Consider the following 16768-nt stretch of genomic DNA (forward strand, 5'->3'; position numbering starts at 1 on the left):
GCTGTGGCTGTGGCATAGGGTGGCAGATGTAGTTCTGATTTGACCCCTAGCCTGGGAACTCCCGTATGCCGCATGTGGAGACCGAAAAAGCAAAATATATATATATATATATATATATATACATCGACCAGCAAACAACACTTGTGCCCCTGGGCCATTCCCGGTATTCCCAATCCTTACCTGGTTCTGATGTTCCAAACCTCCACGTGAGGTTGTCTCATTCTTAAAGGGACACCAGGCTCCAGAAAGCCTATTCGGAACTGGCTTGCTAGCTCCTCAAAGAGGACAGCTTGGCTGGCCTCCAGTCCCCAGGCCCCTCCTTGGTGTCATCACACCCTGTGGTCAGTTCTGCCCTGCGAGAGGGGCGAGGTTCTTCCTACAACCCGGGATGGGGCAGTGGCAGTCAGGAGGCGTGGCTGCATCTGCCTTTGTTAAATGGATGCCTTTGCCTTTCAGACAGTTGAAGCAAGCAAGATGTGGGGTTCCGTTTAGGGCCCCCCCTTTCACTTACAGATGGGGAGGCCTGTCCTTCAAGGGGCAGTGACTTGCTGAAGGTCACCTGGCTCTTTCTCAGGCGGAAAAACCGGGAAGGGAGAGGGAGGGATGCAGGTCTTTGGAGCCACGAGCCTGGAGTCACCAGGAAGAGTCCCAGGGGACCAGTGCCCCGGAGCTCAGACCTCGGAGGCTGAGGCCTGGCTTCCTCCCCCACTGGCTGCCCAGCCTGCAGGCATCTTCTTCCTGAAGCCCAGCAGGCCATCACTCTCTGGCTTCTTCCTCTCCTCCATCAAAGACTCCATAACATCCAAAGAGTCTTGGGTAGGCAGTCCTTTATGGGGCCACATCTTCAAAGTGTCCGGTTTTAGAAATGCCCTTGCAGGAGTTCCCATCATGGCTCAGTGGTTAACGAATCCGACTAGGAACCATGAGGTTGCGGGTTCGATCCCTGCCCTTGCTCAGTGGGCTAAGGATCCGGCGTTGCCATGAGCTGTGCTGTAGGTCACAGACACGGCTCGGATCCCGCCTTGCTGTGGCTGTGGCATAGGCCTGCGGCTACAGCTCCGATTAGACCCCTAGCCTGGGAACCTCCATATGCTGCATACAGCGGCCCTAGAAAAGGCAGAAAGACAAAAATAAATAAATAAATAAATGCCCATGCATGGGTGTGATGGGTGCAAAGTGGTTTAAAGAAAACAAGAGGCTCTTTTGTGGGGGGCTTGCTTGCATGTGAAGCTTCATATGGCCTCCTCTTGGATCCACCTTGGATCCAGGAGAGGGGCGCATCACCTGAGACTCAGGCGGAAACCAAAGAAGCAGCCAGCATCCCTGGGCAGAGCTCGGGAGTGGGCGAGGGCCTGTCTAAGGGAACATAATAAGTCCTTCAGAAGCTCTGTTTCTGTTACATAAGGCAGTTTAGCATCCTGCTCCCTAGGAAATCTCTTTTGGAGAAAATAGGGCATGCAAAGGAAAGGTAGCATTGGATGATTGCTGGCGTTTGTAACCTGTGCTTGGAAGGTATGTGGTTGGCTGCTTGTAAACAAACCCGCTTCCTGGGGGGTGGATGACCCTTCCTTGTCGACTGACCCTGGGATTTGTCCCCTGCAGGGAGCATGGGGCAGTGAACTCTTGGCAGCCCCTAGAATGGGTCACTATGAAGTCACCCATTCTTTTAGGCTGGAGAAGGCTGCTCGGGGGGTGGGGTTTGGGAGGAAGTATCAGGGGGTGGGATCCTGGGATAAAGTTCAACAGGGCAGCCTGAGCAGGTCTTCCTGGAATCTTTAGTCCTAATTCCATGTTCCCTTCTGTTCCCATCGAGGGCTTTCTGTAGTTATAAGAGATATTTCTAAAGCCAACTATGGTCCCTTCCTTCAGAAAACTCTCATACCTTGTACAGCTCTTGGTTCATGAATTCCATCTGCATGGTGATACTAGCCCCCTGAAAGTCTGCATCTTGATCCTTTAGCTTTGACCACGGGGAGGTCCCAAAGCTGGCGGGAAGCTCCCTGCCTATAGGGGATGCAGAGCAGTTCTGAAGGCAGGTGTGCTCCTCATTCTAAAAAAAAAAAAAAAAAATCTTACAAGGGGCTGGGTGAGAGGTGGGGAATGCTGTTTTACAATGTATCACAAAAGTGCACTTGAGGAGTTCCCGTTGTGGTTCAATGGAAACGACTAGGAACCATGAGGTTGTGGGTTCGATCCCTGGCCTCGCTCAGTGGGTTAAGGATCTGGCATTCCGTGAGCTGTGGTGTAGGTCACAGACTCGGCTTGGATCTGGTGTTGCTGTGGCTCTGGTGTAGGCTGGCAGCTATAGCTCTGATTAAACCCCTAGCTTGGGAACCTCCATATGCCGCAGGTGTGGCCCTAAAAAGACCAAAAAAAAAAAAAAAAACCCCACAAAAGTGCACTTGATTTCTTTTTTCCTGTTTAAGGTGTTAACAGGGAGAATTAATGAGTTTTCTCATAAAAACAGAAATAGAAAAATTGAGCAAAAGGATGGAATTCTGCCAAACTTTTTGAAAGAGACCCCCCCCTTTGGTCTTTTTAGGGCCACATCTGCAGCATATGGAAGTTTCCAGGCTAGGGGTTGAATCACAGCTACAGCTGCTCACCTACGCCACAGCCACAGCAACTCGGGATCCAAGCTGAATCTGCAGCCTACACCACAGCTCCTGGCAACACTGGATCCTTAACCCACTGAGTGAGGCCAGGGATTGAACTGGTGTCCTCTTGGAGACTAGTCGGGTTCATTACTGCTGAGCCATAATGGGAACTCCCGAGACAGGGCCTTTTGATACCCAGGAGAGGCAGGGGAGCATGAAAACTTACTCTCCTTTGCTGTAGAGAAGGGAGCCTGTTGGTGTTTGATAGAAACAGGAGGGGGAAACGGAGAATTTGACTTGATCTTGACCAAGACCACGTGACAGGGATGCTCCCTTCCCCCTTTGTCCTGCACACAGCCTCCTCTGTAGCATCCTGGATGCTGACCTGGTGCCCTAGGACTACAGGTGGTCCCTGCCTCTGGCCATTTGTTGTTTCCAGCCTTTTTCTGTGGCCCTGGAACTGCCTGGCCCTGTCCCAGGCTTCCAGAAGCCAGTGTGAAGTCAAGGGTCAGGAACACCGCCTTTCTGGGCATTCCTGTTGTGGCTCAGTGGGTTGAGAACGTGACATAGGGTCTGAGAGGTTGCTGGTTGGATCCTTGGCCTCACTCAGTGGGTTGAGGATCCGGCGTTGCCATGAGCTGTGGCGCGAGTTGCAGATGTGGCTCGGATCCCGAGTTGCTGTGGCTGTGGCAGAGGCTGGCAGCTGCAGCTCCAAGTCAACCCGTAGCCCAGGAACTTCCATATGCTGCAAGTAAAAGAAGAATAAGAAAAGCTTTTCAGGGAGGGATGTGAAAATCTGAGTTGCCATTTCTCTCTTGGGTGAATTCTTTAACCACGGCAGGCTCTTCTGGAAGAGGGGATAACAGATTTGGCTCATTGTGAGTCACGCTCTTATTACGGCACCTGGCGTTCCAGGCATCCTCGCTGAAGGTGCCAGTGGTTGAGGAAGGGGAGTTCCCTGGTGGTCTAGTGGTTAAGAGTCAGTGCTTTGGGTGCTGCGGCCTGGGTTCAATCCCTGGTCTGGGAACTAAGATCCCATAACAAACAAACAAAACCCCCAAACAGATGCGGGGGAAGGAAGCTTTACCTCTCCTTTCGTCCTGCCTCACTCCTCCCAGGGGTGGTGGTGGGGGGAGATGAGCCGCCTCATCCAAGGCCTAGGTCCCCAGAGGAACCTCTGTCCTCCTGGTGACACTCAAGGCTGGGCTGGGCGTCCCCCCTTCCTGCCTCTTCGCTGCCTTTCTCCCCACTCAAAACTTGGACATCCTGAACCCCAACCCGAAAAGGCTTTGAAAATCCGCATTAGAAAGGGCTCCAGAAGTGCATGGGGACACTTCCTTGAGAAGCTTTTCAACAACATCAATGAAAAATAGATGAGCTCTCTTGAATTGCAAATGCTCTTAAAGTTGAAGGCAAAAAAGTGATGATCAGTTTCTTTTTTCCCCTCGCTCTCGGCTGGCTGGTGAGGTCAGGGATCCAGTTGCTTCTGTTGCACGGTAAACATCAAAGGCAGTCTTTAGGGCCAGGAAAACAAACAACAAACATCCTCTCAGCAGCCATCACCCGGTTCCCAGAAGCGTGAACTCAATTAATATAATTTGGTTTCCACTGGCTTTTTTGGTTTTGTTTTTGATATTTCAATAACTGTTTAGTAAGCCTGCTCTGCCTGCTTGGCTTCATGCCAGAGGCTGTGGGGTTAAAGGTGTATCATTGTCAAATTCTCTCCCGTCAGAGGGATTATAACTGAATTTCATCAAGTGAAGACTGACAGCACAAATGGCTGAATCATGCCAGGTCAAGTACACAAGGAAGAGCCCAGGAGATCAGAGGGGAGCGAGGGCAGAAAGTCACCCGGGCTGGCTCCGGGCGCCGTAGGCTTGTCCATCTCCTTGGCTCGCAAGCACTGAGGTTAGGGTGGAAGCAGTTATGTTTCCTTTGCAAAACTGCCTTTGCAAAGCCACTACTGTGGGCAGAATCTTCGGACGCCACTTTCAATAAAACGGCAGATTTTGGAGTGCCCGTCATGACTCAGTAGGTTATGAACCCGACTGGTATCCATGAGGATGCAGGTTCCATCCCTGGCCTTGCTCGGTGGGTTAAGGATCCGGCATTGCCGTGAGGTGTGGTGTAGGTCGCAGACGCGGCTCGGATCCTGCATTGCTATGGCTGTGGTGTAGGCAGGCAACTGCAATTCCGATGCGACCCCACATGCCGAATGCCATGTGCCACAGGTGTGACCCTAAAACGCAAAAAACCAAAGCAAAGCAAAGCAAAGCAAAGCAAAACCCCAAACCAGCAGATTTCCGGGAGTCCTCCCTCATCTGCTTTGCCTCGGTTTGTTCAGCTTGTTCTAAAATAATTGACCTCCCTGACCTTGCCCTTGTTGGAACACCTCAAAATGCCATAGTGCGGGGACCTGGGGACAACTGAAGCCTGCCGTGGCCCAGGGAGAGGAGGTGGCTTCCCCGGAGTGTCTGTGGGGCCTCAGCGCTTTCGTGTTGTTTAGCACGTGTGTGAGAACAGAGTGTTTGGAAAACTGGGGTTTCTTTTCTTTTTTTTTTTTTTTTTTTTTTTTGTCTTTTTGCCATTTCTTTGGGCTGCCCCCGCGGCATATGGAGGTTCCCAGGCTAGGGGTCGAATCGGAGCTGCAGCTGCCAGCCTACGCCAGAGCCACAGCAACGCAGGATCCGAGCCGCATCTGCAACCTACACCACAGCTCACGGCAACACCGGATCCTTAACCCACTGAGCAAGGCCAGGGACCGAACCCGCAAGCTCATGGTTCCTAGTCGGATTCGTTAACCACTGCGCCACGACGGGAACTCCAAACTGGGGTTTCTTAACTTGACTTCGCTGCCTCTTTAGAGAGGAGTCACATTATATATTCTCCTCGTGTGTGTCTGAGTATCTCTGTTTGCTTCTGACTGGAAGGATAAAAAGCCCAAAGAACAAGAAAAACGAGGGGATTTTCTTCACCGGCCTTTTTCCAAGAAGTTGGACAAGAACCTGCCATCGCACAAACAGCCCTCGGCCTCGCTCATCACGCAGATCCAGAACACCAGGGCCCTGCTGAAGGACCGGAAGGCCGCCAAGCCCGGCTTCCCTGACAAAGGTGGGTCAGTGCAGGGGACTCTCTGGGCCACTCGTGTTCAGCTGCGTGGCTGCTCTGTGCCCCACACTGGTGGCTGTGTGGGCCTCTGGGGCAGACATCACTCTCGTGTCCATGAGAAAACAGAATTAATGCATGCGAGGCAACCAACCCAAGAACAATCAAGGTCTAGATTGGTATTGTCCATCTGTGCGGGGAGGATTTAACAAAGGAGGGATGGGGTGCATGGGATTGTGGGAACAGAGATGGGGTGTGTGGGGTTATGGGAGCCATGATGGGATGCATGGGATTGTGGGTATAGAGATGGAGTGCATGGAATGGTGGATATAGAAACAGTGCATGGGATTGTGGGTATAGAGATGGAGTGCTTGGGATTGTGGGTATAGAGATGGAGTGCATGGGATTGTGGGAACAGAGATGGGGTGCTTGGGATTGTGGGTATAGAGATGGAGTGCATGGAATGGTGGATATAGAAACAGTGCATGGGATTGTGGGTATAGAGATGGAGTGCTTGGGATTGTGGGTATAGAGATGGAGTGCATGGGATTGTGGGAACAGAGATGGGGTGCTTGGGATTGTGGGTATAGAGATGGAGTGCATGGAATGGTGGATATAGAAACAGTGCATGGGATTGTGGGTATAGAGATGGAGTGCATGGGATTGTGGGTATAGAGATGGAGTGCATGGGATTGTGGGAACAGAGATGGGGTGCTTGGGATTGTGGGTATAGAGATGGAGTGCATGGAATGGTGGATATAGAAACAGTGCATGGGATTGTGGGTATAGAGATGGAGTGCATGGGATTGTGGGTACAGAGATAGAGTGCATGGGATTATGGGAACAGAGATGGGGTGCTTGGGATTGTGGGTATATAGATGAGTGCAGGAGATTTGGGGAGCAGAGATGGAGTGCATGGGATTGTGGGAACAGAGATGGGGTATGTGGGATTGCGGGTACAGAGATAGAGTGCATGGGATTGTGGGAGCATAGATCAGGGTGTAAGGTATTGCAAGAGTAGGGATTCGGGGTGCAGAAATAAAGATCAGGGTGCAGGAGTGGGGTTGGAAGGGAAGGTTTTGCAGGAGTAGATGTCAGGGCATGTGCTGCTATGGGAGCAGAGATTAGGGTGCATAGCGTTGTGGGAGCAGAGACTGGGGTGCCTGGTATTATGGAACCAGGAGTGGGTGTTCAGTATTGGAGGGGCAGGGATCGGAGTGCCGAGCAGTGATGGGGGCATGCTGTTGGGGGAGCCTTTCACCAGAGCAGTAGTCCCTGAGAGGCACTGACGTGTGACTGACAGCATCTGGACTCTGGGTGGAGGGAGGGTGCTCAAACCCAGCTCTGTGGCTGGTTATGGCCCATGTTCCTTACCCTCTGAGGATCTTAACTCGTTCCCCTACGTGTGATAGGCCATCCGAGCTACTGGGTGGATTCGAGGAGATGCATATGTGGGCTTCTCTGCCTCATTCATGGTCCAGCATAGGAGATAACTAATCTACATGGGTCTCCCTCCTCTGGGGCAAGCATCCAGGGCTGCCGAAGCGAAGCATCCCACAGGCTTAGCACACACTGCGCACTGGGAGACCGGATGGGTGTGCTGCAGGGGGGCCCAGGGAGCATTCTGAAGCCAGCCAAGGGGTAGAGGAGAGCTTCCTGTTATGGAGGGGCACAAAGAGACTGTAGAGATGAGTCTTTGATCCCGAGGTTTTAAATATGAAGAGACCGAGGTTCAGGGAGCGCCCCGGCTGTCTGAGATCAACAGTAGTTCCCTGGGGAAGCAGGACAGCATCGGGAGACTCAGACAGCACCATGCAGCCCTGGTCTGACCTGAGAGAGACCGGTTTTCACCCAGAGAAGAACTGTTCTATGTGGTTCAGCCTCATCCTGCATGTTTCTGGAAGGCAGGAGCTCCCTGGCAGAATCCCCTTGGGGAGTTGCCCCTTCTGGCTTTGGAACCCGCAGAGAACCCGAGCCCTTGACAGTGGCGCCCTGAGACTTCCCCCCAAGGAAGGTCTAGGTCGTGGCTGCGTATTTGGGATAAATTTGCAGCCCCAGAAGTGGAGTCCATTTCTTGGTACTTTCCTGGGCCAGATGGCATCTGTTTGTTTGCCTTTTCCTTCCTCCGGGATTTGAAAGCCTGTTGCTGAGAGGTGCCCCAGAGCCTGTGTATTTGCTCACACTGACCCTCGCGGGATGACAGGCACTGATTCAACTCTTCCATGAGCCCGTGAGACCACTCTCATCCTCATTTCTGGAGATGAGGAGTGGCACAGAGAATGGTCCAAGGTCAGGGAGGTGGTAAGTAACAGAGTCCAGACTTCCAACCAGGCAGCCTGGCTCTAGAGCTTTCTCTCCTGACCAGTGTGGCTTACTGCTCCTCTGGGGAGCCAGGATGAATTGGAGCCGGCAGAGGCACCCAAGGGTCGGACTGGGACCGATCCCTTCTAGCTGGGGATGATGCCATGTCTGGGTCCATACCCGGGGGCGGCTGACTCTGAGGTGGGGATTAGTAGGGCATGTGTGGGAGGTGTCCTCGCAGGGTCTGCACCCCCGGAAGTGAAAGATGCAGGACAAGGCAGAGGGAGAAGCTGGGCTCCGAGCGGGGAGCACGCAGACACCTCAGGGAAGGAAGGGGGCACTCGTATCAGCTGGGACACTGGAGACATGAGACAATGACATTTCACTTCTCTCTGCCAGTCAATCTGCAGCCTCTGTGTGGGCCCAAGGAGGAGATTTTTTTTTTTTTTTTTTTTTTTTATCTTTTGTCCTTTTAGGGCTGTACCCACAGCATGTGGAGGTTCCCGGGCTAGGGGTCTAATCAGAGCTGTTGCTGCCAGCCTACACCAGAGCCACAGCAATGCCAAATCTGAGCCGCATCTATAACCTACACCACAGCTCAACGGCAATGCTGGATCCTTAACCCACTGAGCGAGGCCAGGGATCGAACCCGCAACCTCATGGTTCCTAGTCAGATTCGTTTCCACTGCGCTACGACGGGAACTCTGAGAGGAAGAGATGTATTTAGGGATCTGTATATTTATTTATGGAAGGTGAAGAGGATTCCCAGTGCCCTGGGCTGCCCCCGAAATCATTCCTGGTGGCCGCAGCCTGTTCCTGCCGCCAGGCCCCAGCAGGGCTATAAAATGTGATGGTGGAAACAGGCAGCTATGACAGGGCCTGTTCCCAGGAACTTGGCTCCAGATTCATGGGGGTTTTCCCTTTCTGTTCTGGCAGAGTCTGCAAACCTGGCTTCCAGTCTGTGCCAACTTGAGATGGAAACCATGAGGATTGGCTGGTTGCCTTAAATGTATAGGCAAAGAGTGTTTCACTCCTATTCAGAATTGGGAGAGGCTCTGGGGAGACCCAAGGTCATGAAGGAGCCTTAAAAAGGAAGGGAGTTCTGACCCGTGTTACAAACACGGATAAACATGGAGGACATCCTGCTCAGTGAAACCAGCCAGTCACAAAAGGACAGATACTGTAGATTGCACTTGTAGGAGGGCTCTAGAATAATCAGACATGGAGTTCCCGTTGTGGTGCAGTGGTTAACGAATCCGACTAGGAACCATGAGGCTGTGGATTCGATCCCTGGCCTTGCTCAGTGGGTTAAGGATCCGGCATTGCCGTGAGCTGTGGTGTAGGTTGCAGACACGGCTCGGATCCCGCATTGCTGTGGCTCTGGTGTAGGCTGGTGGCTACAGCTCCGATTCAACCCCTAGCCTGGGAACCTCCATATGCCGCGGGAAGCGGCCCTAGAAAAGTCAAAAAGACAAAAAAAAAAAAAAAAAAAAATAGGCTAGTCAGACACATAGACCCGTTGCCCCTGGCAACCACTATTAGATTTGCAAGATGAAGAGTTGTATTTCACAACAGTACAATGTACTTAACACTACTGAAATTTACACTTAAAAAATGGTTGAGGTGATAAATTTATGTAATGGTTTTTTTTTTACTGTAATTAAAAAAACAAAAACCAAAACTCCTTCCACTTTCGATTATCTGAGGACCAAATTCACAAGTCCTTAATGAGTTGGGATCCTTGTGCTTCCAGCAGTTTTGTGGTCATTCTGTTGAGTTGTGGACCTTTTTACTCAAGGGTTCTTTGGCAGCATCCAGAATTTTAAGTGACCAAAAGGACAGCAGATGTGAAGCTGGTGCCACGAGGCAAATCAGAACCCAGGAGGCCTCTTGTTACCAGCCTTCTGTCCCCTCCATCCTAGGAAGCTCATCTGGGTCCCCGTGAGGAGAGTCAGATTCTAGGCCGTTCCTTTTGATCTCCTGGGGGAGGCACTGTCTCAGTCAAGCTGGAGGTCAGAGCAGGGCCGCTGGCACTGTTTCTGCGGCCGTCTTCATGTTTCCTTTGCTTTCTTGCTGTGCAGATTCCTTCGGTTGCCGCAATATTTTCCGAAAAACCTCGGACTCCAATTGTGTGGCTTCTTCTTCCATGGAGTTCATCCCAGTGCCACCTCCCAGGACCCCCAGGGTTATCAAGAAACCGGAGTCCCCTCAGCAGGGGCCTGGGAGCACCAGCATCCCCACCAAGGAAGACCCTTTGATGCTGGACATGGTGCGCTCCTTTGAGTCTGTGGAGCGCGAAGACCAGACAGAATTGCTGTCCCCGTCCCATCACTATAGGATTCTGAACTCCCCCGGGGTCCTGGCTCGCGGCAATCCCGGGGAGCGGACGCTGTCACCTGTCCTGCTGCCGGAAGCCCATCACCTCTCCAAACTCCTTTGCACTCCACCCTGGTCTCCTTTGCCCATGAAGATAAGAACAGCCCCCCCAAAGAGGAGGGCGTGTGTTCCCCACCCCCAGGGTCCAGTAATGGTGGCACCATGCAGCCCCTGGGGAGCCCGCATTGTGTGAAGAGCAGAGGCAGGTTCCCCATGATGGGCATCGGACAGATGCTAAGGAAGCGACATCAGAGCCTGCAGCCCCCCACAGACAGGCCTCTGGAGGCCAGCATGCCCCCGCTGCAGCCCACAGCCCCTGTGAGTCTTTCCTTTGACCTGGCTGATGGGGTCAAAGGCCAGTGTTAACAGGCCCACTGTGGGGTTCTGGGCATTTCTAAGGAAAGCAACGGAGCAGTGTCTGTCAGGGTGTGAACTCAAAGGCCTCTCTCGGAGCATCCTTCCTGGCGTCAGCTTCTCCTGACATGCGATGTCCCCACAGCTGAAACCCACAGACCCAGAGCCTGCACAGCCCAGTCCAGAGTATACACCCCGCCCCCACCTCCCGAGATGCTGGGGTCTCCTAGGAGATTGTCTGTGCAGCCAGCTGCACTCCTGCACCACCTTCTTCCTCCTGCAAACTCGCTGGCCATCGGCCACCTCCATCCACTGGGCCAAGGGTGAGAAGCCTGCATTGGCCCCTGGGCTCCTCAGATTTCAGATCCTCTGGAACTTTCCTCCACGATGTGCTCTGTGTGTGTGCCTCTACTGGGTTCTGTTTCCACCCGGACCACGCTTTCCCCTCCCTTGGTAGAGGTGAGTCCCTGCAGCGTGGTGAGCGCTGGAGCCCCTGAGCACCAGGCCCCAGGAAACCCCCCAGGGAGATGCGCAGAAGCCTCCGAAACCAGCCCCACCCACTCTGAGCAAAAAGGAGCCTCTGGTCAATGACTGATGGCAGCAGTGGGGACCTCCTTGAAAGGAAAAGACCCACAGGGACACACATTTGCCCGGAAAGGTTTTGATAGATTTTTGTTTGTTTGTTTTTGGTTGAAACCTGCGATCGGTTGAATTATCTTCTCCAAAGATGATTTTTCTTTATGTGAAATCGTTTCGTCGAAGCAGCATCGTTTTTCAAAGCCTGAATGGAGAGACGCGTAGCAATTTCACCGAACTCCTCTTCTTGCGAGAGGATAAACCTGGAGGGCGTCAGAACTCGCCCAGGCGATGTTTTTAGCAGCTGGTGACCTCCGGTGGCCTGTACGAGGGGCACGATCATACCTATCCCTGTGTTCTTCCTATCGGATCAGCAGCGCCCCGATTCTTCTGGAAGATGTAGAGCAGAGTTACCGTTGGTTATTTAGAAAGAGAGAAGATGGTTAAGGTGGGATTCGAGTATACCTGCAAGGCACCGTTACCTCTGTGCAATGCAGTTTGCAAGCTGCCAAGAAAACACGGGTGGTCTAGCACCCCTCGGTTGGCCCTTGGCTGTGAGAGGCTCTCCTGGAGGGAACCCCATTCAAAAGGCAGTACTGTATCTTTGAGGAAAGCTGCGTTCCTCAAATAGGCTTTGAGCCTGTGTTCTGTTTTCACACCTTTTCCAAGGATGGAACCAAAGATTACGTCTCCAGGTCTGTGTCTGTGCTGTCCTTGTGTACGTGCTTTGTGGACCCCGACGTTGTCTGACTGTGTTAGCTTGGAGCCCGCGGTGGCCTGTCTCTACGGGGCCCTGGGCCCTGGCGCTTGATGGGGACCATTCAGTGATGAGCAGAATTGGCCAAAGAAGAAGAGTTAGGAAGTTCCCTTGTGGCACAGCGCAGTTGTAGCTCGGGTTTGATCCCTGGCCCTGGAACTTGCACATGCTGTGGGTGCAGCCTCCCCACCTCCAAAAAAAAAAAAAAAAAAAAAGAGTCAGCACAGGTTGCAGAGAGGTCAGCTCAGGAGAGAAAGTTACCCTATGGCCTGGAGTATTCAACCATTGGCCGGCGCAGGCATGACTGGAAACCACGACGGTGGCCACCCCAGGGCTAGTCTTCTCTGTCCCCTGATCCTGAAAAAAAGGCCACAGCCCTTGAGCACTGCAAAGCCTGCCTTCTCTTCCACCAGCAGCCAGCTGGAGCCAGAGGGTGGAGGGGTGGCTCTTCATTTGTTTTCTCCTTTGCTGTTGGTGACCTCTTTCTGCCCCATGCGTCTCTGGCTGCTTGAGGAGAGAGCAGAGATCCAGCTGTCCCCGGAAGCCACTGCCATGCCCAGTCTTGGCTGACCTTGACAGGACCTGGGGCTGCTGCTCCCCCACCCCCTTGATGGGCTCACCCCAGTCCTCGGGCTTGTTGGGAGGGAGTCAGGCTCCCGGCTGTCGATGGCACTCCTTTGTATGGCTCCAGACTGGGTTCCTGAACTGTCTATTTGAAAATAGAGCTTTTTAGGCCGAGAGAAGAAAAGAAACATCTGAAAAAGTCCCTCTCTCTGTTTGACATGAAGTATTTGGTTTTTGATGGGCGAAGGAGCCTTTTTGGAAGCTGGTTTCAAGTGGCCATGCTGCAGTCTGGCAGGCTGCATAGCTGTGCCTGTGAACTGGATCTAGCCCTTCACTGTCTTGTGTTTGACTTGCCTTGATAACGCGAGCGTTCCTGTGTTGCTGTTAGCTTGTTGGGACGCGTTCCCGTTCATCGCATGCTTCCAGAACAGCCGCGGACTTTCCAATCGCATCCTGCGTCTGACCAGCCACGTCGCCACAGGCAACTTGAACTGTGAACTCAGGTTTATTCCAAACCCAGTGGGAGGTGAGGGGAAGGGAAGAAGGGGAGGAAATTGTTGTGTGCGTGTGAGCCCCGGACAAATCTGTGAACTCGAGTGAAAGCGGACATGTTAAATTCTTTATTATTTTATTATATTTATATGGAAGACTTGACTCTCCCTTTGGTAAGTACAAAGCGTGTTGTCTGTTTAACCCATGACTGTCTGTCATTAGTCTGCGCCCCTGAGCTTGGTCAGCCTGTAGTTACTGATGGAGGTGGCAGAACCATCATCACAACGTCTAGGAGGAAGAGTTGACTCTCATTGTCCCCATTTGGTCATAAGTAAGGACTGTATGTCACTGTTATTAAATACATGTACTTTTATAATGACTGTGAAATACACTTTTCCCCTCACTATGACTGTTTCATTTATTTGCTGATAAATCTGAGACCTGAGAGTATGGTGCAAAGTAGCGGTATCGTCTTCTACATAAAGTTCTTGGTCCAGCGATGGGGTTCAAGAGGGAATGGACTTGTGGGTGTTCGGGGGCATTTCTGGCTTTGGTGCTCTTGCCGCAGGGGTGTCTGTCTGCCTGACCTATGGCCAACGGCAGTTCAAGATGAATCAGCCTTTTTCTTTTCTGGGGTCGGGGGCTTCAGGATCTTCCTTGCGGGCTCTGAAAATGGCACATGAAGAATGACTCTGTGAACATGACCTCTAGGTGGGTCCTTGTTTTAGGCTTTGGTGAGGGGTGGGTGAAGAGGGGTGATGGGGTGGAACAGGAGAGGGGTTTAGATGGGGTGTTTGGGTTGGCCCGGTTGCGACTTCATTCACAGCAGTTCCGACACACCTTGCTTAAGCCCTGTGTCCCCTATACAGTGTGGCTCGGAGGGTGGCATGGTACAAAGTGAGAGGCCCACAGATTCTAGTACATGAAGCCCTCTCTGAAGATTGAGGCAGGGAAGGGGGTTGGGGGGGCAAGAAAGATGTATGTAGTTTTGGCCACACCCCCAGCACATGGAAGATCCCTGGCCAGGGATGGAATCCCAGCCGCAGCTGCGACCTACACCACAGCCACGGCAATGCCAGATCCTTAACCTGCTATACCACATCGGGAACTCTGATGTTTTCTTTTCTTTCTTTTTTTTTCCTAGGGCCATACCCATGGCATATGGAGGTTCCCAGGCGAGGGGTCTAATCGGAGCTACAGCCGCTGTTCTACACCACAGCCACAGCAACACAGTATCTGAGCCACATCTTTGAACTACACCACAGTTCATGGCAACATGAGATTCTTAACCCACTGAGTGAGACCAGGGATCGAACCTGCAACCGGTTACTAGTTCGATTTGTTTCCACTGCACCACTATGAGAACTCCTGATGTTTTCTTTTAGGAATTAGAACAATCCAGAACAGAAAGGGAACCTGAGATTATCTGGTTCAACCCCAGCTTTTTTGAAGAAGAAAAAACGGGGGCCCCAAGTGGTTTAAGGACTCCAGGGTCCCCGAGTAAGCTGGCCCCAGAGCAGATCTGGGGGGGCAGGGCATGTTCTCAAAGAACACAAAGAAATCTGAAAGTGTGGCCACCATGGGTAGACAGGAAAGTCGGCAGCAGATCAAGCTGTCGTTACAATATGTATCGCTGAGGTCTCTCCATGGGCCAGGTCTTTGTAATTTTAAGTCATTCTCAACATCATGCAGCTCCTTGAAGTTCTGAGCATCATACCCTTTCCATTATCTCATCAACTCTTGAGGCTGGAGAAAGACTCTTTCTCAACATATTTCACAAGTAAGCCGCAACCGGGCTGACCATGTCATCTATGCTAGTTATTAAAAGGCTGTTGGATTTTACTAGTGTAAGTCAATAAGGTACTTTCTGTGTAGCCATGTCATAAAATGAGAAAAATTCAGAAAAGAATGCCAGACTGATAATTTTAGGGGGGTCTGGAAGTCTCTTGATTATTTTATTTGTTTTCTTTCTAAGACCCTCCATGTGCTACAGGCACAGAATAATTCAGAGCAGCACCGGTAGCTGGTTCAATTTAATGTCATCACTTTTCAATGAAAGGAGCATATTTCCTGAGTAGTAAATGAGTGTATTATTTGTGGCAGGCTTTTTTTTTTTTTTTTTTTGACAAGGGAGCTTTTCAGACATCTGGTTCCCAAGACGAATAGGGTCTATATTTGTACATCTTTTCTGTGGACCTGTTTTCAGGACACCCAGTTATCTCTGGGAGCTGATGTCTGAGGCACCAAGGGCCTGGGGGTGGGGAAGGGTGGGGAGCATCTTCGCCTTTGCAATTTCCTTCCACATGTATATCCACATTTAAGCTGCTGTGCAGATAAGGAGGCATTTGGGGTCACCAGCTCTGAGAGCAGAGACTGATGTGCAGCAAACTCAGACTAACTAATGACACACTGCAGAGAGGACAATGCCAAGAAGCTGCATATTTACAGGTGAAATAAAAGGAGCTCTGACTCAAGGACCTGGGCTCCTTACAACACAACATCTTCTCTGTTCAGAAAGTGGCCCATAGCTATTTTGAAATGAAAGCCTTTGGGTGACATTATAAATAAACCTTCAGGAATAATAAAAGTTACTCTTCCCAGGCCTTGTTACCATAGTCAGCTAAAAAGGGCAGAATGCAAGCATGTGTCAAGAATAAGTCTGCTTGTCCAAGATGGGTAGTGAAGTCATGGCAGGTCTGAGATGAGAATGCCTCTGGGACCCCTTCGGCTGGTGTGTTAGATCAGGGTTTGCTATGATAACAAACCCCAGATCTCTTGATGTGCCCAATAAGGGTTTATGCATCACTCACACAGATGTTTATGCAGTTTGGCTGACTCCGGAGCAGGTGTCCTCCATGTGGAGACTCAGGGATCCAGGCTGCCTCCAGCCTGGGGTTCTGTCCCCTCAGAATGAAGCTTCTCTGGCTGCCAGAGGACAAGGGCCAGCTGGAGAGCTTCTACTGCCCTAGAGTGCAGTGTGAGGGCTATGGCCCCACCTATGAGCAAGAGGCTGAGAAATGTGGGGGAGCATATGGATCTTTGGGGTGGCAGTTAGTGTTTTCTGCCACAGTGAAGGCACAGATGCCTCTCATTTAAGGTCCCCTAAAATAAGATTGGCCTTTCCCATTGTTACACAATTACGGCACCGCTTAATGTGTAAAGATGATTTATTTTAAATAAAGGAATAAGCATTGTTAGTTATTAATAATTCCTTTTATTTAAGGAGAATGTTAGGCATGGAGTTCTCATTGTGGCTCAGTGGGTTATGGACCTGACTAATATCTATGAGGAGATGGGTTTGATTCCTGGCCTCGCTCCTTGGGTTAAATATCTGGCCTTGCCGTGAGCTGTGGTGTAGGTGGCAGATGTGGCTTAGATCTTGTGTTGCTGTGGCTGTGATGTAGGCCAGCAGTTGCAGCTCTGATTCTACCCCTAGCCAGGGAACCTCCATATGCCACACCTGTGGCTCTAAAAAGGAAAAAAAAAAAAAAGAAGAGTGTTAGGGGCTGAATTGCATTCTCCCTAAAATCCATATGTTGAAGACTAAACTACTAATACTTCAGAAAGTGGCTGTGTTTGGAGACAGGGCCTTAAGAGAAGTGAGTTAAAATAAGGCCCATTAGGGTGGGCTCTAATCCAATCTGAT

The 16768-nt window shown here is 51.4% G+C and overlaps 1 protein-coding gene across 1 annotated transcript in view; it reads left to right on the forward strand.

The window, feature by feature from the left end:
- The window catches only part of HUNK (hormonally up-regulated Neu-associated kinase), a 138160-nt gene extending 124632 nt beyond the window's left edge, over positions 1 to 13528 (forward strand). The window contains 3 exon segments of the mRNA XM_021070911.1: positions 5528 to 5708; positions 10085 to 10405; positions 10408 to 13528. Of these exon segments, the coding sequence (XP_020926570.1) occupies positions 5528 to 5708; positions 10085 to 10405; positions 10408 to 10745 (840 nt within the window). The 3' untranslated portion in view covers positions 10746 to 13528.

This window comes from Sus scrofa, chromosome 13, assembly GCF_000003025.6.
Source record: "Sus scrofa isolate TJ Tabasco breed Duroc chromosome 13, Sscrofa11.1, whole genome shotgun sequence".
Classification (NCBI taxonomy): domain Eukaryota; kingdom Metazoa; phylum Chordata; class Mammalia; order Artiodactyla; family Suidae; genus Sus; species Sus scrofa.